This window comes from Sesamum indicum, linkage group LG11 (genome assembly GCF_000512975.1).
Source record: "Sesamum indicum cultivar Zhongzhi No. 13 linkage group LG11, S_indicum_v1.0, whole genome shotgun sequence".
Classification (NCBI taxonomy): domain Eukaryota; kingdom Viridiplantae; phylum Streptophyta; class Magnoliopsida; order Lamiales; family Pedaliaceae; genus Sesamum; species Sesamum indicum.
The window spans coordinates 9,170,094-9,193,401 of NC_026155.1; the positions used below are offsets into that span (position 1 = coordinate 9,170,094).

A 23,308-nucleotide genomic window follows, 5' to 3' on the forward strand; every position below is an offset into this window, starting at 1 on the left:
CGGAGAATCTTGGGCTGTTGACACGCTGTGACAAACCGCCGCCCCCATCGGTGGGGGTGGCGTGATGGTGGTGGTGACTGTTATGATGGTGGCCCATCTCTTCCTACGTACATCACATAAATATAAGCAACCGACAAACAAGTTTGTATTGATCGTGCTTCTCTTCTCTATGTGTGTGCTTGGGGTAATTATTAATGAGAAGAGTGGTTTGGATTGAGAGGGAGGGGAATGAAGAGGGGTAGATGAGCGAGCGAGTGAGAATGTAAAGAAAATACTTCAAACAATCTTTTATTCCAACTGTACAAATCAGTTTCCGTATTTTGTTTGGTTAACTGTACTTCCAAGAGAGAGAGAGATGGCGCTGTAAACTACTCTTCAAATACGTACGGGAGTTTTGCATTACACCCCATCAAAATAAGATGCAAACACATCCACCCTCCTAAACTACTCTCTCATTATCGTCCAAAAAAGTTTTTTTATTTTATTATTTTTATTTTAAGTTGATTAAATTAAGTTATTCTAAATTAAAAATTTATTAATAAAATTATAAATATTAAATTATTTTTTCAAATAATTCGATTTCAACTTTTTTTCGCACTCTAAATATATTTTCCACTGCTTACTATTTTTTTTATATTTCACCATAAAAGCAGAAGTTATTTCAATACACCACTATAATATTAAATATTGATGTTTACTCATATTCCCAAATTATAAATTACTAAAATTTTAATGAAATTTTTGAAGGAAAAATTATTAATTAAAAAAGGAATAATTATGGTTTTTGAATGAAAGTATACATTGTAGAGAAGGAAAAAAAAAATACCTGGACTTGGTTTGATTATTTTTTTCATTTTTCATAAGACAAGACTTTACTTAATTGTCGAACGGAATTTTCGATTATTAATAAAATTTTAATTTTAATTATTAGACTAAAACATCAAAAGTATATGAGTCGAGCTTATTTCTCATTCGACTAATTTTCCTTTTTTCGGTCGAAATTTTAATATTATGATACTTTTAAATCATCATAATAATTTATTAGTATAGTGATCATTTTCATCTATGCACCAATTAATAATATCAAATATTATTTTAACTATAATATAATATATAAGACTTTAGTCTTATTCTTTTGGAATTTATTGCACTTATAAAATGTATAATTGTTGTATTTAATAACGCAATCACAGTTATATCTTTATAAGTCCTTAGCATAACTACATTTGGTTCGTAAATATGGATCGATTAAAATACCCTTAAACATATTTATATTTTTCACAAATAACTATATTTTTAATTAATTCATTCATTTTTGTTCATTTTGAAATTAATTAATTTTTATGAATTATTTATTTTATTTAATAAAAATTATAATAAAAAAATTAAATTATACACACGTGTCCGAATATGATTGAATTGCTGTTATATTTTTGACTTGTAATAATATATATTTTTTTGGGAGAGGTGAGAGTTAATTTGAGGTCAATTTCATGGACAAACATATTATTAATTCTCACATTAAAATAATATTTTGGGAAGCAGTCCAACTCTATATAAAAATTCATATTACTATATGGGTTTATAGTGTATTTGATGTTTCCAGTTTGTATTATATTTCTCTAAATTGCATTCATATATAGAGAGAGAGAGAGAGAGAGAAAGAGGAGAGAGAGAGTCGTTTTTTGTCGGTGTCATCAGACCCGAAAAATGCTCCTTACGTAATATTTCCCATTTTACAGTCCATAATTAAATATCATATATGCACCTTCAAATTAGACTCTTTTGCACATTGCATCCTAAAATTTTAAAAATAGTACATTGTATCCTCAAACTTACTTTTTTTGCACAATGCTCCCTGGTTGATATTTCGACAACAAAGCCCATTCAGAAAAGATTCTTCAGTATTTTAAGGAAAAAATAATTAATTGGAAAAATTACTATATTTACTTTGAATGCAAAAACCTTTTTGTACTATTATATTATAATTTTCGACTCTTTCCTTATTTCTACTATATATTATCAGAGAGACCCTTCCGATATTCAAGTTAACTTTTATCTAATAATTCATTAAAATTTTAAATTCATTAAATATTTTAAACAATTATGCACATATCACTTACGAGTATAATTGAAGAGGGTGGTTGTAGTGTCTTATAGTTTTTTTATCCATTATTTTTATTTTTATTTCAAATTTATTATTTATTCTTATTTTCATATTTCCGTGTTCAAGTAATTACTTTTTCCCCACTTATTATCCCACTCATACATATTTTTCTTTAGATATGGGTTTTTTTAATTCATTTATTCTCTCTCTTTTATCTTACTCAATTGCATTTTGATAATAATTATTAGTTTAATAGGAATATTATTTTATTTGCACAAGCATCGAGTGTGTAATTCCTACTCACTAGTATTAACACCTTAATAAAACCGTTAGACTAATGTTAATGTTGCGCTAATGTGATACTGTTGGAATTTTTTGGACATGTTTTCTGTTGTAGGTCTAATTTTAAGTTTGTTTTGGATTTATTAGTTTTGATTTGTTACTCATTTTAGCAAAATTTACATTAAGTAACAAATCAAAAGTAATATAAAAGTGACTAGATGTTATGAAATTTGCGCGGGAGTCCATTATTCTTTTTTTGTCATGTATCCAATATATGATGTATTGAATTATCTTTTATATATTTACTTCTAATTAAATGATTTGTCATATTTGAATTTTACATCTTGTTAGTAGCAAAATATTTTTTTTTAACTATTAAATTTGAAAATTCTGAAACAAAAACTATTGTAAAACTAGAATTATAGAATTTTTCATAGCAAATTTTATAATAAAAATTTGTAATGGATTAGCAAAATATTTCATTGTCTTGGCAACGGATTCTTGCTGTAACTTTACTACGACTTCCGTTGCAAAAAAAATAATAATTTTTTAACAAAATTGTCGTAGACTTTACTACGGATACATCGTAAAGTCAATACAAGGTATGAAATGTCAAAGTTTTTTACAATGTAATTTGCAACTGAGTTTTGCCACAATAAAAAAATTCGTAATAACATAATATTGTCACCTGCAGTAACAAAAAAAAATTATTGCAAAAGTCCATGACAAATTAATTTTTGCAACAACTTTATATGAAATTCATTGCAAAAATCTGTGTCAATGAGACAGTCTTTTTATAGTGGATATATCATTGTTATTTCTCATACTTCTCAGTAGATAAAATTCCAGGTTTATTTGATATCTAAAATCCATACATATCAAAAAGTCAAATTTAGAGTAAAATTAATGAAAATTAAATAAAAATGCAATAATTGAAAAAACTAGGGACCTCATTGCAAAAATTTGTACATTTTGTTCTTTGATGATAGAAGGGACAGGCAGCAATGATGGGTTAGTATCAATACCGCCAACATTAGTGACGAAGCATGTGGGCTTCACAGTTTCCACGCGCTATATGGGTCCCAGTCCTCCCTATCACGTGCCAGTCCTCACTAAGATATACAAATATATATATATATATATATATATATTTTTTTTTCCACAACATCAAAAAAGATCTATTGCTCAATTCCACTATTGAATGTTCATTCAATAAAATCGAATTGACTTAATTTTTTTATAAATAAAAGATTTGGTATTTTATTTATAAAATATATACAAAACAATGTGTTACTATTATTATAATTTAAATCGAGTGTGCTCTGTATATTATTATTATAATTACTAAAAAAAAAATTTGTAAGTATCATAACGATCATGTCATGAATTTTGTAAACAAACATTGGGAATATGCGTAGTTCATCTGGATTATATTTAGATTGAAGGATGATAACAAATTATTTGAATATATTTGGATAATTTTAAATTTAAATTTTTTTGAATTATTTTCATTCTAATTTTGATCCATATTCTGATAAATATAAATGAATTTCAGAAAATTTTCAAATGGAGTCATTTAAAATCATTTTTTTAAATCTTTTTTTGAAATTCAAATTTATCAATCAAAATACACATTGAGACTACTCTTGAATGAATTCGAGTTTGAGGAAATTATTTAAAAAAAGGAGTTTAGGTCACATTTGAATTAATCAAATTGAGTTTGAGGAAATGATTTGGATAAAAAATTTCAATGACTTTATCTATACTATATATAATTGAGGAGGGGTGAATAATGAATTAGTGCCTCTTAATTATTTTGGTATGTGAATTTCATATTTATTTTCAATTAATTTTAACTTCGCCATGTACCATGATCTTTCATAACTACCTTTTGGTAGTTTGTTCTTTTCTCATGTATTTCTATCTTATATATATATATATATATATTATCTTATTTTATCTTATATAATTTAGATCATCTTTAACTCTATCAAAATTAATATTATAATTCAAAAAAAATATAATATTTTTTTAAATTATGCTAGTACTATTTTAGATTAAAGTATATAAAATCATGAATTTTAAATTATTCGTAACAAATCATTTGAATATGTTTGAATAATTCTAAATATAAATAATATAGATCCTTTTATTTTAATTTTAAATTAAGTTTAAATAAATATGGATGAATTTCAAATTTCTGGAATCATTTGAGATAATTTCTCCAAATCCTTACTTCAAATACAAATCTATTAATCCAAACACACCCTAAAAGAATTTGAAATCCTTTACTCTTTAATATAAACATAGTTCAAATTTAAATCCAAAGATTTGTATTAAAAATTCAAAATCCATGAATTGAAATGAAACCTCAAATAAATGACTCAATATGAGAAAATTTTAAAATCAATCAATATTCAGTAAAAATATAATTTAAATTAATTTTAAATTTTTAAATTTAAAAATAATTCAAATAAATCTAATGATTTGGAATTTGATATTCGTACATTTTAATTTATGAAGGGTGAACAAATGATATTGCCACCCTATAGTGACAAATTAACAACAAATGATCAACAATCGCATCATCATCATCATCATAAACAGCAAGCAAGCTGTATTCATAATTGCTAAGACTGATTTATCAGCCTTCAACATCATTCTTCCCCCATGCTCCATACTTGCTCTTCATCTTCTCCTCCAACTCCATCCCTCTCACTTCCGCAATTCTCGCTGCATTAGCCATCGATTCCTCCTGCACCCTCGCAATCTTCCGCCGCCGTTTCTCCGCCGTCGCGTCCCGCTCCGCCTCCAGCCCTCGGTACTCCCTCACCCAACAGCTGTGCACGACGCAACACAGCAGCGCAACCGCCAATTGCATGACGAACATGGCCATGAGAACCCCACACTCCAGCCTGACGAGAAGCTTGGCTTCTCTGGGATCCCTGGGCGATTTCAGCATGGAGAGGCTGGATTTCTCCTTGGTGAAGAGGGCTAAGATGCCGAGGAGCTGGGCGGCGGAGGAGGCGAGGAGGAGGGAGACGTGGGTTATGCAGCAGAAGTGAGAGTAGAAGCCGGTGAAGGAGGAGAGGAGGGAGAGGGAAGAGATCAAGAGAAACGCCCAACCGAGAGAAGTCGGGGGGTTTTTGAGGAGGAGGATGGGGGCGAAAGAGGCGGCGGAGAGAAGGAAGAGGATGAAGTTGAAGAAGGAGAGGAGGAGATTGAGGAAAGAGCAGGAGGAACTTCTGAGCTTGGAGGATGCCATTTCAAGGAGTCGAGAGTCTCTGTTTCTTGAAAATGTGTGTGTTGAATCTTGATGTTAATTTGAGAGGTAATTGGAGAAGAGAATTTCTCAAGTTATATAGGCAAGTAGAAATCCGGCCGTTTCATGGGATTGGGAGGGGCACTTGAGTTCACAACGGCTATATTGGGGTGGGGGGGTGGTCACTCTGAAAAGCATCGAGTACTGTGTTTGTATTGTAACTTTGTTCCCTCGTTTGGTGTTTGAAGTGTAGGGGTGATTCATGGGCCCTTTCCGCATGCACCACCAATCTAATTATGAATGCATTAATTAATAATGAATCATATATATAATTATATACTATGATTTCAAATCCATTGTATTTTATTTTTTTATGATTTGTATTATTAGTTTTGTAAACATTTTGGTTTTATATCTTATTAGAGTAGCAATATAATCTTGTACATTTTTTAGTTTTGTAATTTCAGAACAAAATTGACTGCAAAATAATGAAAATTGGCCAGAAATAGACATTATTTCTCAGTTATTTTAAAAATTCTGGCCAAGTTTATCCTGAAAATGAGAAAATAAAAACATATATGACTGAATTACTATCCTTATAAGTTATAAGATCAAATTACTAAAAAAACCATAATTATAGGATCAAAATGCATTTAAGTTAAACTATGCAAAATATATATCTAACTACTCCTCAACTCAACCCAAAACTAATGGTATTGGGTTCCGACTATAGTCGATAAACTCTATACCCATATCATCAACTAGCTAGAGGCCCGACACGTTGTTGATCCATTGATAAACAATTTAAATTTTAAAATGATTTTCATCAATAAGTATGTTCAAGATTTTAGAGTCACACTTGTTAAGATGCTAGGACAAATATATATTTTATGATTAATCATGATTAAAAATTTAAAATTACGATAGATACTAATTAAATCATGATTGCACTATGGTTTTTTCTTTTTCTTTTTTGTCAAACGCATACACCTAATCCATCCCCACCCTAGGTTCAAACACAAGAACTCTTGAGCCCAAATCGTTGGGCTATCCCCTGGGTGGGCCACGGCCACACAATGGATATTAGCTATTATTTGGCCAAAACATCAATCGCACTTAAAAAAATTATAGTAAATGAGTTGATCATGAATAAAATCACGGTGAATGTTGATTAATTAACTTTGGTCAGTTAATAAGTTTTTACATCAATTTTATTTGAATACGGTACACAATATTGATTGACATGATTTTTAATTAAATTGTAGTGATTTATACTGTAGGAAATAATCTGATTTTCTTTCTCACCTTCGAGGTTATGGGTTCGAGTCCCGTCTTATCAGTGAATGTAGTTTCTGTTGAATAGTAGATTTATAATTCCTAAAAAATAAGTGGTATTTCTATTGTAATAAATTTATTTTACTTAATAATATTTCACCGTTCTTACTTTAAAAAAATAATTCACGTTTTCTTCTTTTTGATTGTTGTAGGGGGAGACATTTAACTTTTTGGCTTTTGCTCTCATTATGATTAGTTTCATCTTCAAACGTGGAGAGTACTTGTGATAAAATTACCTACCATAGTTTTAACATGAATTACCTTATACATGATCCTCTTATTCCAGTAAATGGATTTTAATTTTGTGCGATTTAGCTCTAACATTGATCAACATCCAATTGGATTCGAGAATATGATCCCAAGATTGAGACTCCAACCTGGATTTGATAATCCTCAAAAGGATTAACTCAACAGCAAATTTAATTTAGATTAAATTTGATTCAACTTGAATCAAGTTCTATCTAAAAGAATTGTACTTGACGTATAGATTAACAAAAAGTCCACTTATGTAAAAAAATGGTGTAAATTGCCATTTACAAAATTAGTTCGAATTTCACCAAATTAGATGTAGAAAACTTTTGGTAATATGTAAGTTGTGATAATCAACTTTAGGTAATAATTTTAACTTTTATGTATCAATCCAAAACGTACGCATCAAACAGATTCATGTGTACAGCGGAATACTAATCTCATGAAAATTAATTTGTAACCCGTCTCAAACTCTCATTTGGACTCTATTATCTTATCAACAAATGATAAGATGGACAGAACCACACTCTTTTCTACAAATGTGGATAAACAATCAACAGTTTGCATAAATAAGTTGTGATTGAAAGATAATTACATTCACATTCGAAAGAGATTCAATCAGAAACTGATCGTCATGCATGATACATTACTATAGAAAAACAATTTTGATGCAATGCTGGCCTATTAGCGGGACTTGTGTGGCTACGTACTGACTATTAACACAACTGTGATGCTACCGGACTCTGATACGTACCAACAAACAAGCAAGAACTACTAGTGAAAGAAACAAAACCAAAGACTACGTACTTCCAGCTTCCTACAGATACATAGGCAGCGGTCTCTCATTCTTGGGCACAAACTTCCTCATCCAAACATGTTTCCCATTGATGGTGAACTTGGCCTTGCTAACTCCACTGAGAATCGCCCGAATGAACGACGATCTAAGGAAGACGATTTTAGCGTAAAGCGCTTGCTCATTAGGGCTTACTACCTCTTGCATGTGGAATGATTCTATGCAGTTCCCAAACAGCCTTGTGAAGAACTGCCTGACTTCAGTTTCAGTCACCGGATAGCCTTTTGAGAATGTGACGAACATCGTCCTCTCGTTCCTTGACGTCTCGTTAGCCCGTGCTTTAGTGTTTGCAGCGGTTCTCAAGTTAGAGATCATGGACGAACTGTCAACGAAAGATCCTGCCGGGATTTGGTTTAGGGGAGAAGTCGTCGATGCTGCATGACTAAGTAGCATGATTTGACTATGGGTCGGGCTCTCGTTGTGCAGCGTTTTCTCCATTATGTCAGATAGTGAAGGTATGCAGACTCCGGTAATCAAACTTTGGATTTCGTGACGAGCAGTGCGCCTGTTTTCTTGGAAGAACTGCAGGGATATATCTTTCTTTGCAAGGCTATGGGTCAGTGGGATTTCGGCTACTTCCGACAACTGAGTGTTTATACACTTGAGGCATATTACAGCCTCGTCGGCAAGTTCATTGATCAAGAATGGAGGAAGAGACAAGATTTTACTTACGAAATTACAAAACCCTCCTCGTTCTAACCACAACCACAAGCCCATAATGTGGAGGCATTCGAGGGTATCACGCCCAAGATCCCTTACAAGAACAGCGTACAGTGTTCGATCAATCCCATGAAAGAGCTTGAACTCATCTAGTGTCACTGTATATTGTGTACCATCCATGAGAATATGCAGATCTGGGAGCTACGTGCTAGAAATAATTCAAAGAATTAGTCAAAAACTAAGGTTACCAAATGAATATAGATTAATGAAATATAATTGATAAAATGAGGTAAATTTGGGCTATCAAATTATGGAGTTGATTATATGAGTACATGAAACAACCACAAAAAACATTGAATTCTTGTATATGGTAAATTTCGAAAATTTATTGACAGAAACAAATTGCATTATCTTTTGAGAGTGTGGAAAATTGTAACTTTTGTCCCTTAAGTACCTAGGGTGATAATTTTGGTTTTATTCAAATTAATTTTGATAATTTATTCCTACAATTAAAGAGAGTCGGCAATTTAAAGACAATTCTAGTCTGAAATTTATAAATTAGTATGTCACGTCCACTTTTCCAACCAATTTATGAATTTTTAGTTGTCCTCCATTTGTCATTTTTTTTAATTGTAGAACCAAATTGTTAAAATTGATTTCAATAGAGCTAAATTACCACCTCCTTATATTTGTCGGACTAAAATTATAATTTGTCCCGTAAGCGCTTCACTATTACAACAGATAATAGCAAAAATAGAAATCAACCAAAAAAATTTAAAAAAAAAAAAACAAAAAAAAATTAAAGGAAAAAGAAAAAAACAAATATATCTTTTTATTTATACATATATAAATGTATACACAGACACACATAGAGACATATATATGTATCTATATAAGAGAAGAAAAAAGATAAAGAAAAAAAAAAAGGAAAAACATCATTAATGGAAAAATAAATTAAAATGACTGATAGAAAATTCATTGTGCCGGAACCATTAAGCTGTACTCAGAGACCAAATGATTAAGCGCCACACTCCTATGAGTTGGGCGTGTGAGTGTAAAAAAAGAAAATGACATTCATTTACAACCTATTCCAAACTCTCTAAAGTAAAAATTATAAGCACATTTCAACACAGATCAGAAAAACTTTACCTGAAGGAGACTGATCTGAGACAAATTTACAGGAAGAATTTTGGAGTATGAATGAATTTTACAGACTCAAACTCTCGATTTATATAGCCAATGTGGAACGCTAGTCTAAATGTGAAATGAGGTCATGAAGTTGTTCTTATCACTGTTGTACAAAATGAAAAGCAATAATTATGATTATGTGGAATTACCTCAACAGGGAATCATGTTGGTAGGTAGTAATTAATGTTACAATTGGGATTTCAGTAATTAATTAGTCTTGAAATTTCATGAATTTTATGTTCAATCTATCTGTCTATAAAGGACATACATTATTAGAAATGAATAAAGGTGATAAAACCTAAAACCACGGTCTAGTTGCGTCCCTAAATGGTCTTGATTACAAGCATTGCAAGAATCGGAGTATTGTAATAAGAGTTGAAAGTTGTAAGGTTGAGCACCCCAAATTCAGGACATGTCTCATTTATCCCTTTTATTGGGCAACCTGAGTGGATTCTGAGTGTTATAACAATCTAAAGGCATTATTGTGTAAATGGTAATCTTATTCTGGATTAGATTTTTTATTATAAATTTTATTTTATATATAATTTATTTAATATACATAGTTACGCATGACATAAAAGTTTAAAGAGTAAATTACAATAATCTTTTTAAGTTTACGCATAATTAAAAATATATTCTCGTTTGTTTGATAATAAGCCCATTTTGTTGTTCGATCAGATTTTCATTTATTCTTTTACGGTTAATTGACCAAAATATGCTTTCGAATTATTGAATAATAATTTATTATATATTTTCTTAAAATTTTATGGAATACTTTTTTTTTTGGACAAATATGTCCTATAAATCATTTATTTACCATCAAGTTTTCTTCCATTTTCTTCAAACATTTTTTTTTGGAGAAATTTTTTTCAGCAAAGGTGAAATATAATTATATAATTATTTTTTATATAATTATATAATTATTTTTTATTTTAAAAAAGGTATTCATAATTATTTAAATAACGAAAAAAGTATTCTCAATTATACTAAATTTCAAGATTCAGTCATGATGATGTCTTAAAAGAAGTTTAACTTGTCATATACTCCATAACAATAGGAACTTGTGTATTAAAAGTGCTTAATTATAACCTCAATGTCTTAACACTAAATTCTTCTTCCTTGCCTACAAAAATATAAATATTATTTATACAAATCATTAATAAACTAATCATTAATGTTTTTGGAAAAATTATAGGTACATTTTTCTAAGAAATTAATATTTTTACATAAATTATTTATATTTTTAACCGTCAAGGATATTATTATAAAAAAATATATAAATAATTTGTGTAAATAGATTATAAATTAAAATTGTAAATATAATTATTAAAAAAAATAAAAGAAGGGGTGAGAGTATGAATTTATTTCCTTAATCGGTTTTAGGCTGGTTCGATTAATTAATTGTCGTTAAACCCTTTGTAAAACCCCTTCATCTTTCCAGCCCACACAAACCCCTGAGCTTTCAATCGTACAACCCGGTACCACTCACCTACAACATGTCCGCCGCCGCCGGAATTGGAACCTACGAAGATTTCGTAAAGGTCCATGGCGTCCTCCTGGTGGCGTCTGGCCTGCCACAGTCACTGCATCAGAAGCTCTTCCAGAAGCTCACGGCTGAGGCTTTTGATGGCGGGAATTATTTCCAGGTGGAGCCCGTGGAGGACGGCAGGCAGAGGAGGCTTGTTCTCACTGCGGATTTTCTCGGCAAAGATTCTGATGTTTTTCTAGTTGACCATGCCTGGACTTTTCGACTTCCAGATGCTTACAAGCAGGTGTAGACAAACAGAATGAGGGACGTAGCACCGTGTTTATTGATTTTCAGTTAAATATGCTGCTCTCGTGCTTTTCTTTTCTTCACCTGGATTGCTTCTAGAGGAATAAGAAAATAGACATAATTTGTTAGGTTTAGCCGGAATAGGATTTATCTTGTTTTTCTTATTCGTTCGTTTCACGCCCTTGATCTGTTTCATTGTATTTTGCATTAAGTTTCTGATATCTATTTTGGTAATATTACAGTTGCAGGAGGTTCCAGGCTTGGTAGAAAGGATGGCGTCATTAATGTGTGTGGATGCTGATTTGACTTCGGATGCTGAGGAGACAGGTGATGAAGATGATACTAAATTAAGTGCTGCAGAGATAGTTGAGAGAGAATTCTGTAAAGTTAAAGAAGAAGGGATTCATTCTGTGAGGTGGTTGGAGCTTGAAGATCTTGAAATTGATGATGCTGTGCTAGTTTCCCTTGATTTGCCCAGTAAATTTCCTGTAAGTTATTCTTTTGCATGGACTATTGGGGTGATGGTGGTGGTCAGTGGATTGGAGTTAAAATGATCTTGAAACATTACTCTTTAATATTTTCCCATTAAGTCACAATAATTGATGATGTTTAGTTTAAAACATGGACTACATAGTGGTATGTAATGATTTAAGAACTAATTGTGTTGTCGTTCTTAACCTTGATATAGCATTGGGATTTAACCGCAGTATGATCTCTCTTTGAAACTATGCCAAACTTCCACTTTTCTCTGTTCATTTTTTATATATTCTCTGGTGATATCCTCCATGTTTGTTATTCATCATAATGGCTGGTGACAGAACTAGTTGGTCTGATTGCCTTGAATCATAGTGAGCATGAACTCAAGGTGTTATTTTGCATCAGCATTTGATCGCACTAAGCCTCCGTGGCAACAAGCTCAACAACTCAGAAAATGTGGTAAAGGTGGTAGCTCAATTCAAATCTCTTAGAGCTCTATGGCTGAACTATAACCCAATGCTGCAAATTGGGTGAGTCGTTAAGTGTTTAAAAAACTGATACGAAGATGTACTTATGCTGATACTTCAATTTTCTCAAGGGTTAGGGACTCTCAACAAAAGCTTTCTTTTGCAGTGATAATTACTTGGAAGATGCTATTCTACTAAACTGTCCTGAATTGGAAATCTACAACTCCTGTTTTACCCCTAAGTATGGCAAGTGGGCCTTAGGATTCTGTGGAGGATTATATGAGAAAGACAATCCTGGAGGTTCTCATGAAAGTGATCACCTATTGCAGAGTGTTGCATCTCTCGATCTTTCAAATAGGAGTATTCGTAATCTTATCACGAAGGTCAGAGTAATCTTTTAACTGCAAATTTCTCTTCTTTACTTTAGCTCCAACGTCACCCTAATTTATCTCAAGATTTATACTAATTCTTGACCTAGACCTTCTTCATTTTATTCCAGGCGTTTTCTCCTTCTGAATTGCCTATGCTTTCATACTTGAATCTTCGTGGAAATCCATTGAATGAAAACTCAAGTGGTGAACTGCTAAAATATCTTAGAGGATTCATCAACTTAACTGCACTGGAGGTAACCTAGTCAAATGTAAACTATTTACATTTCACTCTGAACTTGCGATTATGCTGACATGAGCACAAAATAGGTGGATATTCCTGGACCTCTTGGAGACAATGCTGTTGATATCATTGAAGCTCTACCTACCCTCTCTCTGTTGAACGGGCTTAGTACTTCAAAAATCTTGGTTGCAGAGAAGAGCATAGTTGATTCAATGTTAAAACCTCGTCTCCCTGAGCTGAATGCTGGAGAATCTCTCACAGATCGTGTTATCAGTGCTATGTGGTTGTACTTAATGACATATCGGCTTGCGGATGAAGAGAAGATAGATGAAACCTCTGTTTGGTAGGCATTCAGTTCTTATTATGCAAGTGTTCTCTTGGAGTTTGACGTGGGTCTTATGAAATTTCCGTCTGTGGAGTAAGTAACAAATATTGATTTGATTACAGGGAAAAGAAGTTTCATTTGATTACCTGTTTGTGTATGGGCGGTTAGTTAGTTCATAAGAAGAGCATGAAACTGAGTAGAATCATACAATTTAGTAATAACAGCTCTGGTCAGATTAATTAATCGTTGTTAAAGTTCTTCTAAAACTATGAAAAAGATGTGTTGGTATACTATGTGATGCTCCAAAACTTGTTGCAAAAAAACTTATCTTGCCTTCTGAACTTTGCATGAGGTACTGGTGAAAATGATAATTCCAGGATAGAATTTGCATCATGATGAATGGAAATTTACTTTTTCTCCTCTGTTGCCTTTTTCCCTCTAGGAAAGGTAATAGTACTGGTTTTATGCGAGGATGCAGGATATGTAATCTTCCTTGGAGGATTTGTCTTGAGAATTACTTAGTTGGACCTTCTTGAGCTTACTACTGAGCCTATATGATTGGGGTGATTGCCAGTGAGGAAAGATCTTGGCTTTTATGAGAGTGATTCCTTTGGGTCCACCGTCCGCCACATTTCTTTTGCCTGACTTTAGTTGAGACTAGAATGACCTTGCTGATAGGTCGATAATTGGCTGATTAATGGGATATGAACCGTCACATTGGGGTTTGCAAGGACTAAAGATATAACCAAAAATCATAGGAAACAGAGGCATTATTTGGTACTTTAAAATTTGAAGCATTTGTAGGATTGGGATTTTAAAAAGCACCTTCTTGGTCTAGCAACATTTTTTAGCATCCCTGTATTTTGTGAATATTGAAGAATAGCCTCTACTCGTCCTTAATGCTTGGAATGCCAGGTGGGATTTTGTTTAGGTCCTTATTATATGTAATACTAATGTCGAAGTGCAAGAAATCTTCTACTTTATTTTTATTTTCAAAATAGCAACTTGCTGTGCCCCACTGATAAGATGGGAGCAAGCACACTTTCTACATGGACTTGTTCCTTTCTAATGTAGTCTGCTGGGCTTCCTGGAGTTGGAATATTGGAAATGGTAGTGAAAGCCCACATAATAGTTACAATGGCCTGAAGGAGGACAAAGAGAGGGTGCTTTATACTGCTGAAGCAGCTGAACTGAAAAAGGCTTTGAGGTAAAAGCATAGTCTGTTAGTCGTTTATGTTTCTGCCTCCTACTTGCTGATAGAACCGCTTTCCTTGAGTCTCTACTGCAACAAATCAAAGAAGGCAGAGGAAGAAAGGAAGAGGACAGGGGCAGTCCTACTTGGGCGAATATGGTTTTACTTTTAGGCAGCTCTTACATAGTTGGGTCTCATGAATATAAGTCCCAATTTTTTTGGCTACCAATATATTTTATTTGTTTCCATTGTCTAGAGACTTCTTAAGTTCTGTGCTCTGATGCTGCCGTGAGTCTGACATGAACCTTGTCCTGTTTGTTCCTCCTAACCAGGAAGCATAACAGAAGCATGCATTAGGTGGATCTGATGCCTTTTGCATTTATATGAATGGAAAATTGGCCAGAAGACAACTTCGGTTCATGGACCAGCAGGTGCCAGTTTGCCCATCTCCTATGACACCACCATATAGGGAGTTACTATCTTTGCAGGTGGAGGAAGAAGCAATTTTGATATAGTATTGGTATGAACTCAATGACCTTACAAGGTGGTAACAGATTCCACATGCTCTTCGGCCCAGTCTGCATTTTGCTATCTGAGTTGGACAACCAACAACTCATCTAGCTTACCAGTTATACGTGTTGGTCCATCCTTCAGCTGTCCTAAGGTACTATGATATGGAATAGGAAATCCTCAGTGTACCATTTTACCTGTAAAGTTCCAGTTTCTCAAGCAATGGCGATGGCTGTGGTAAAAGTCTTGGGTGGATGACTGAAGTTGTATCTTCAGTAGATCCTTATATTATGGCGTGGGGATAGTGGCGAGCGCAGATCCCCAAGTAGAGATGCAAACACCCTTGATAAGCTTACACACAATTTTCACTGAAGACTTCATGCCCAAAGAGTTGATCCTACTATTTCTTTTTCTCTCCAACCCTTTGATAATTGTTTTGTCCCCAGGATAGGGAAATGGGTGAACTCTTCTTTGCATATCTTCTATATTAACTTGGATATGTTATTCAACAAAGATACACTGTGGCAAGCATGTGTGTTGGACTGCATAAGCTAAACGTTTATAACTCTGAAAGCTACTGGATCTGTTGTTGGTATAAGCGGGAAATGTTCTCATTAGATATTCTTCGAGTAAAGAGTAATGGATTGGGGGAAGCTTTTTTTTTTACTCAAAAATATATTTTACTTGGTGTAGAATCTTCAATGGTAGCTTGGGAAGAAGGCAAATAGATGGGAGATTCTTCACATACAAAATGCCTAAGTGCCTTGTTTCTACATTGTGTTTTTTCCATGAGACGTAGAAAGCACTCTAGTCTCCTTAAAAGCCAAATGGACATTATAGCTTGGGAAGAAGGTAAATAGATGTGAGGCTCTTCATATCCAGAAATACCTAAAATACCTTATTTGTCCATTTTTGTTGCCATGAGATGTTACACAATGTGCTCCAGTCTCCTTAAATGACCAATGGTTGTCTTTCACTCAATCACTCTGTAGGTGAACAATTAGAAGTAAATGTGTATGCTGTTGGATAGAAATGACGTATACAGCCGGTAAGGCTGTGGTGTTATGAGGATGTGAACTTTGCTCATTAAGGCATGTTTAGTATCGACAAAAGTTAGGTATGTGAAGGGAAAAAGGGGTTTTCGAATCCTTCACCTATTTGAGGAGTAATTGTTGGTCCTTCATGTTGTTCGCTATCATGTAGGCTGAGGATACAAAAACCTAGTTCTTTGCTGAATATCATAAAAACACAGTAGTATGGAAGCCTTTCGTGTTTCACAGCCAATCATTCCTCCAACTTCTCTGTATTAGGATGGTCGGACACATACAAAGTAGGTGGTGTTTTCCCCTCCATTTTTCCTTCCTCCCGAAATAGGAAGGAGATGCTTGTAACTGTAGACCTGCTGGATCCCTCCCTTCCTTGAATCCACCCTTCAGCATCGCTTAAGGACATGCCCCAGGTGTCTTTCAGGATGCTCGTTGTGCTTTTCAAAGAACTCAATGGGACTCGTCTAAATGGTTATGCATTTGCACAATATACATTCGGCCATCCTACATCCTATCTGGTGTATGAATTTCAGTTGAACTGCTTAATATAAAGTAACAGATACTGCAAGAGGACTTCGGTGAAAAAACAACTATATTACTTAACGATCTCATTTACAAGATTGGTCTGATATTATGGTCTCATACACTGGAAAAATGATATAGTGATAAGCGTTCTCCAATTAGTCATCTCTAGTACATGTCATAACTTTTCTTTTGGCATTGTTCACAGGTATGTGATGGATGAACTAGGTTCAGCTTTGCGGCACAGTGATGAAGCCAATTTCAGAGTTTCACCTTTTCTCTACATGCCAGATGGCAAACTAGAGTCAGCTGTGAGGTTCTCTCCTCGAACCATATCTTGTATCGCCTCCTTTTATTTTGAGAGCATCATCATAGTTACTATATGTTTTTTCCTCAAAAGTCTGTATTACACCACTGATAATCAGGGATCTCCCTTTGGGATCGTGCTTCTTAGTTTATTTGTTGAAGTGGGTGAAGACAGAAAATATTAGAGAACTTAGGGTCCCAATCTCATTTGTACATTTTGCAAACAGTTGTTCACTTGATTGAAAATTTTCAGTTACTCCATTCTTTGGCCTACAAAGAATGTCCAAAGAGGTGATGAGTGCACCCGGGATTACCTGTTTGGCATTGGGGAGGACAGACAACGATCTGCTAGGCTTACTGCCTGGTTCCACACCCCTCAAAATTATTTTGTTAAAGTATGTCCTTCTGATTGCTATTTTTGGTCTGGCCAGTCCATGATTAGTGCTGTTCGTTTAAAGCTTTCTTATTCTCTCTCAGGAGCATGAAAAATACAGCATGAAATTGCAGTCAAGAAAGTTTTCTCCACCGCCTGTGATGCCATCTGTTACCAATAGCCTGCTTCATAATAATGAAAGTGTGTTGCATGTTTACACTGATATACCGCAAGTGGAGGAGCTTTTGACACGCCCAGAATTTGTAATCAGTAAGTGACCGGTTGGTAGCCACCAGGATTTTATTTGACTTCTGATTATGATATGCTATTTCTTGCCATGTTGGATTTTATATGCAGTGTGTTATATTCTGGATATTCAAGTTCAATCTGTTTAACCAAGTTATCTTTGTAACATCTCACTGTTTATGCTGAGCACATGTAGATTGTTTGAGCTACTGTTTTAGTGCTGTAGTAGAGTATTTACTATCAAGCATGAGGCTTTACATATTTTGTGCATTAGCTGGTCCCATTTTAAGTCCCTCAGGCAAGTTCTTGACATGTCATGCGCATTGGCTTATTTTTGGTAACTATTCTCTTTCAATTGCTCTATATGCAGCAACTGAACCAAAGAATGCAAAAATAATATGGACCAGTGTGCAAGTGGATGAGGAGATGAAGAAGGAAGTTGGACTGAATGATCAGCAATACATAAATCAATTTCCTTTTGAGGCTTGCCTTGTGATGAAACATCATTTAGCTGAAACTGTTCAGAAGGTTTTCTTTATTTTCTAATGTAATGCATAATCTATAAGGTTCCAACTTCAATATGTATTCTTCAACAACTCATGTTTACTGGATTCGTCCCCCTTTTGTAACAGGCACATGGTGCTCCCAAGTGGCTCCAGCCAACCTACAATCTTGAAACACATCTCACTCAACTTATAGGAGACTATTACACACGTGAAAAGGATGGAGTTGACAACTTGTGGATCTTAAAACCATGGAACATGGCGAGAACTATCGATACTACTGTTACTCAAAGTTTATCAGCAATCATCCGTCTCATGGAGACTGGTCCAAAGATATGTCAGAAGTATATTGAACACCCTGCCTTATTTAGAGGGAGAAAGTTTGATCTCCGTTACATTGTTTTGGTTCGCAGCATGAGACCATTAGAGATATTCCTTGCAGATATTTTCTGGGTATGCATTATGTAAAATTTATCTACTTCTTTCAAGGCATTGCTATGCATGTGGTGAATAACTTAAAAACGTTGTGGCAGGTCTCTATCTCAAAAATGGTTATTTTCCTTTTTTTGGCCCATGGATGTTATTATTTCTTCATGTTTCTTTTTCAGGTTAGATTGGCCAACAACACTTACTCTTTGGAGAAACATAGTTTTTTCGAATACGAGACACATTTCACAGTTATGGTAAGTTGTGTTTAATTACTTCTTGGGGTTCAATTGAGGTGCCAACCACGACTAGAGTAGACAAGCTTGCTTTATAACTCGCGCTTGAGCTTTTGGACAAAATATGTAATAAAACTAACTCTTTGGACTTCTATTACAACCCTATCAGTAAATTCAATACCGTAACTGCAAACTCAGCTCTGAAGGGTAAGTTTTGTGTGACCTAGTCTGTGAAGGGGATTGGAACCTGGATAAAGAACCCTAGTCAAATAGTCAATTACTACTTGCTTTCACATAGAAGCTCCATCACTTCATTGGTACAGTCATGTATTTATGGTTATGATTTTTCCGCATCTTCAGAATTACAGGGGAAGATTAAATCACATGCACACAGCTGAGTTTGTTAAGGAATTTGAGCAAGAACATCAGGGTACTGATTGCTTCCTATTTCCACATGTTCTGCTGCCCCGGGAGGCTACTAGTTGTTGGTTGTTTTCTTAACTCATAAGATGCACATGCTTATTTTTTCAGTTCAATGGATGGATATCCATCTGAGAATTAAACAGATGATCAGATCTGTTTTTGAGGCAGCTGCCACAGTGCATCCGGAAATGCATAGTCCAATGTCTAGAGCCATGTATGGTGTTGATGTCATGCTTGACTGCCATTATCAGCCTAAATTATTGGAGGTATGAGAAACCTTTTTTGTGTTACTTCTGGAAACAAGATTGAGCGATATTTATTGATGAAAAGGCAAACTTCAGAAATTCTGATAGTTGACCTAGGACTACATGCATCATACATGGACGTGCATATTAATGTTTATACAAGTGCATCTGCTTCACATTGCATAATGGATGATGACACAGGCAATCTTCTCTGTATCTAACTGTTGAATTTTGTCCCCAAGCATGGTCATGAAACTAACCTTCACAAATTCCAAAATGCATGTTGTTGGTCTTGGGCATGAAGGAAGGCTCATTTGTTTACCAAGCATATCCAATCACGGGATTTAATCATGTATTAACTTGGATTAGTTGTCAAATTATGAAGCCTCCAAATCCATCTTCATTTGCTTTAGCTAACAGGTCTGTAGAAGAATTCTCTTCCTTAGTTCCTTGGATGAACCGAACATCTCTTTCCTACTAATAATATCCTTACATTTACCGCTTCTCTCTATGAGTTGTTAATCATAATCTTCGGTTTTGTATCAGTCTTGGGATCCATTGCATTAGTGATCTGCAAAACTGCTTTACCTTCTGTGTGTGTTTTGGTATAGTCGGATGCTCAAAACTACTGTGTGCTAGAACAGATGTTAGAAATAATTGTACTTCTCTTCACATGTTACAAGTATATTCTGTTTATTTGTAGATAACATATTGCCCTGACTGTACTCGTGCATGCAAATATGATACCGAGGCCATTACTGGGGGAGGCGGCATTGTCAAAGGAAGTGACTTTTACAACTATGTATTTGGTTGTCTCTTCTTAAATGAGACCACTCATGTATCCCCATTATAATTGAACTATAGTGACAGGTTGTTTGTGATGATTTTGCAAACGTGAACTGGGAAAGATAATGTTCAATGACATACTTCTGTTTGTCTTTGCTTGGGTTTCGTACAGTTATGCACGATTTCAATGTTTCAGGTGTCATTTAAGCTCCCCATCTCTCCACTCTCCATTGTTTGGACTTCATTTGTTGTAAATCATTAAGCAACCTGCCGACAGAATTGACTGAGCGGGAAAAATTACTAGCAGTCGCCAGAGTCGATTTTAGTTTTTATCTTCACTTTTCAATTCTTATTTTTATTTTTTGTTAAATTTGCAAATGTGAAAATGCTTGTTATTATGTATTTTTGGCAAAAAAAGAAAAGCACATGTACTTGCTCATCTGTTTTTCTTAGTATGGCGACATTGTTAAAAAAATTCATAGTGAAATAATGAAAAATAGATTAATGTGTGATACCATTAACATCCCAACACACTTAAAAAGTAAAAAATGACAACAACTTAGAAACCAAACATCTCATAGTGTCAACTTCGAGAGCAATGCAACAGAAGCGTCTTCAACTTGAACAAACGGGGAGTCGATCCAAATTCAGCGAGGAGATGTCCTTGGTCCATGTGTTGTTCCTAGGCTATGTACAAGTGATTATTATTATTATTATTATTATTATTATTATTATTATTATTATTATTATTATTATTATTATTCTTAATAAGACTAATGATTTATCAAATTAAATTATTTTTAAATGAGATGGATTGTTTCTTTTGCTTTATGAATTTTTTATAGTTCATGATAACTTATAAAGTTATTATTTGAAAAATATAATATTATTAAAAATAGTAGCATAAGAAAAATACAAACTGGAATAGTGTAATATAGAAAATAAAACAATATATAAACACTACAAGAGGACACCAACAACCCCATTACAATAATAATAGAGTACAAAAACATGTTAATATTAATGGCATATTATTCTGGTTGAAGAAAAAATACCAAGAGATATTAAAGAAGACATCCAAACACCATTTGATAGAATTCACAATTTAACCCTTCATATCTCCTACTTCTATTCTTATCGATTTACCCTATCTCATATTCATCAGTCCTGCCGTCTTAACTCATTTCTTCGTTCAAAAACTTCTTATTCAAATCATGTTTGATCAAATCAAATTAATCATAACATGTGATATATATATATATATAATATAATTGGTCATTTTTTCTTAATTATACATTAATTACTCTTAAGTATGTCGCACTTACCATATAATTAGTTCAAGTGTTGACTAAATCCAATTTGGGCATTATGTTTTTCTTGCAGGTACAGATAATTCTTTATAAAATGATTGCACTTACCATCTTCTGAAATATATTGTTAATTTTCAATATGTGGTCTAAGAACGCTATGAATCTAAATGATGAAGCTTCCACTCTTAGCTCCCTACAGCAAACTAGTGGCCGAACACCATCCTTATACGTATTTAGACAAATCATTTCTTTGATTTAGTACCAAAAGCAGCTATCAAGGACTTTGAAGGCAAGTTTTAGCTCAATTCCTGTACAATTTCTTTTCACCAACTCTTTCCATAATAATTATCTATCTGTCTTCATCTACGTGCTTCTATAGCAGGAAAATATACAAAGAATGGAAATCCAGAATCAAATGCACCTCAGAGCCGAAGAAACAAGATGCAAACTTCCTAGTCACTGGGAAATTACTGGTCCATCTGCAGCGTGGGATCGACTTGTTCTTGTGTTGTTTGAGACTTCAATATTGTAATTTTCTTCTGAAGTTCCAAATTTGAAATGCGTTCAGCCTCCAAGGCACGCTCCAGCTTTAATCCGGCAAAATAAGTCAGTATAATTGTGAGAGATGTATTTCCAAAAACTGAAGCAAGAAAACATGATAAACTACCTTGGCTGCCGTGGTACTCCACTCGCCTAATATAGCTCTAAGCCTTTCGTTCTCCTCAACATACTGTTTCATCATTGACAATCATGACTTAAGAACTTGTATACATACATTGTGAAGCAATGTGCGCTCTTTGCCTTGAGGCAACTATTTGGGGGCAGCTAACCTGAAGCTAATATGATCCTTAAAATAGATGGAGGCAAGATTATGCTATGCTCTAGTATCAATCTGACCCTTATGATAGATGGTTCCAAGATAATGGTATGTTCCTAGTAAGATGCACCTTTTAATGTCTTTAAAAGCCTTGTTCGTACACCTCACCTTTCTGCTTTCACCTCTGGTTTAACTTACGGATGTTAATGTAATCAGCCAAATTTACCTGATTGTTAGTATTGCGAACTCGTTGAATTTCTGAGTCCTTCTCAGCAATCAAAGATCGAGCAAGCCTTAGTTCAGACTGCAACTGATTCATCTGCAACATGAAAACTTTTCAGCATCTTTGGAGAAACTGAAGGCCAAAACTCCAAGAATATCAAGATCTACTGAAAAGTTGAGAGACTTATCAGATGATCTGAGAGTCTAAAACAACATGTCATGAGCACAATACATCAGGTTTGATTCTTGAGTTATACTCAAATCTTTTAGGTACCCAAAGTTTAAATGCTCAAGAACACTAATGCAAAGAGAAGAAAAGTTTTACAAAACAACAATCTACACTACACATAGGACAAGAAGGTCAAAGAACTTTACATTCTCTCCATAAGTTTTTTGCACACCAAATTAGAATGGTGACTTCCTAAAGTCTATTACCAAAAGAAGAAGTTGTTCGAAGTACCCAGACTTGAATATCTGAGCCTAAAGTAGCAGATGAGATGTGTCACCTGTTTAAATTTCATTCAAGGACATATAGCATTATATGCACATTCTTA

General features: G+C 33.9%; 4 protein-coding genes across 5 annotated transcripts in view; 1 reads left to right on the forward strand and 3 right to left on the reverse strand.

The window, feature by feature from the left end:
• Nucleotides 4,984-5,809, reverse strand: LOC105173678. Its single transcript, XM_011095524.2, has one exon. The coding sequence runs from the start codon at nt 5,652-5,654 to the stop codon at nt 5,034-5,036; it is 621 nt and encodes a 206-aa protein (XP_011093826.1). The 5' UTR covers nt 5,655-5,809; the 3' UTR covers nt 4,984-5,033.
• On the reverse strand, nt 7,877-9,974 carry LOC105173679. Its single transcript, XM_011095525.1, has 2 exons — nt 9,898-9,974; nt 7,877-8,956 (listed from the first exon to the last, which is right to left on the reverse strand). Exon 2 carries the CDS (start codon nt 8,926-8,928, stop codon nt 8,053-8,055), a length of 876 nt encoding a protein of 291 aa, XP_011093827.1. The 5' UTR covers nt 8,929-8,956; nt 9,898-9,974; the 3' UTR covers nt 7,877-8,052.
• Nucleotides 11,346-20,600, forward strand: LOC105173680 (tubulin--tyrosine ligase-like protein 12). 2 transcript variants are annotated; one of them, XM_011095527.2, is made up of 15 exons: nt 11,346-11,708; nt 11,953-12,198; nt 12,593-12,717; nt 12,821-13,037; nt 13,154-13,279; nt 13,353-13,609; nt 17,070-17,177; nt 17,421-17,562; nt 17,645-17,810; nt 18,157-18,314; nt 18,419-18,742; nt 18,898-18,972; nt 19,312-19,381; nt 19,483-19,640; nt 20,323-20,600. In XM_011095527.2, the coding sequence occupies exons 1-15, from the start codon at nt 11,433-11,435 to the stop codon at nt 20,470-20,472; spliced, it is 2,598 nt and encodes an 865-aa protein (XP_011093829.1). In that variant the 5' UTR covers nt 11,346-11,432; the 3' UTR covers nt 20,473-20,600. The 2 variants fall into 2 exon arrangements, with proteins under 2 accessions (XP_011093829.1, XP_011093830.1); XM_011095528.2 differs by having other exon boundaries at nt 11,642-11,757.
• The window catches only part of LOC105173681, a 14,794-nt gene continuing 13,433 nt past the window's right edge, over nt 21,948-23,308 (reverse strand). Inside the window, exons 12-14 of the mRNA XM_011095529.2 lie at nt 22,759-22,851; nt 22,383-22,445; nt 21,948-22,302 (exon numbers count right to left, since the gene is read on the reverse strand). Coding sequence (XP_011093831.1) covers nt 22,183-22,302; nt 22,383-22,445; nt 22,759-22,851 — 276 coding nt within the window. The 3' untranslated portion in view covers nt 21,948-22,182. The remainder of the gene's footprint in view (nt 22,303-22,382; nt 22,446-22,758; nt 22,852-23,308) is intronic.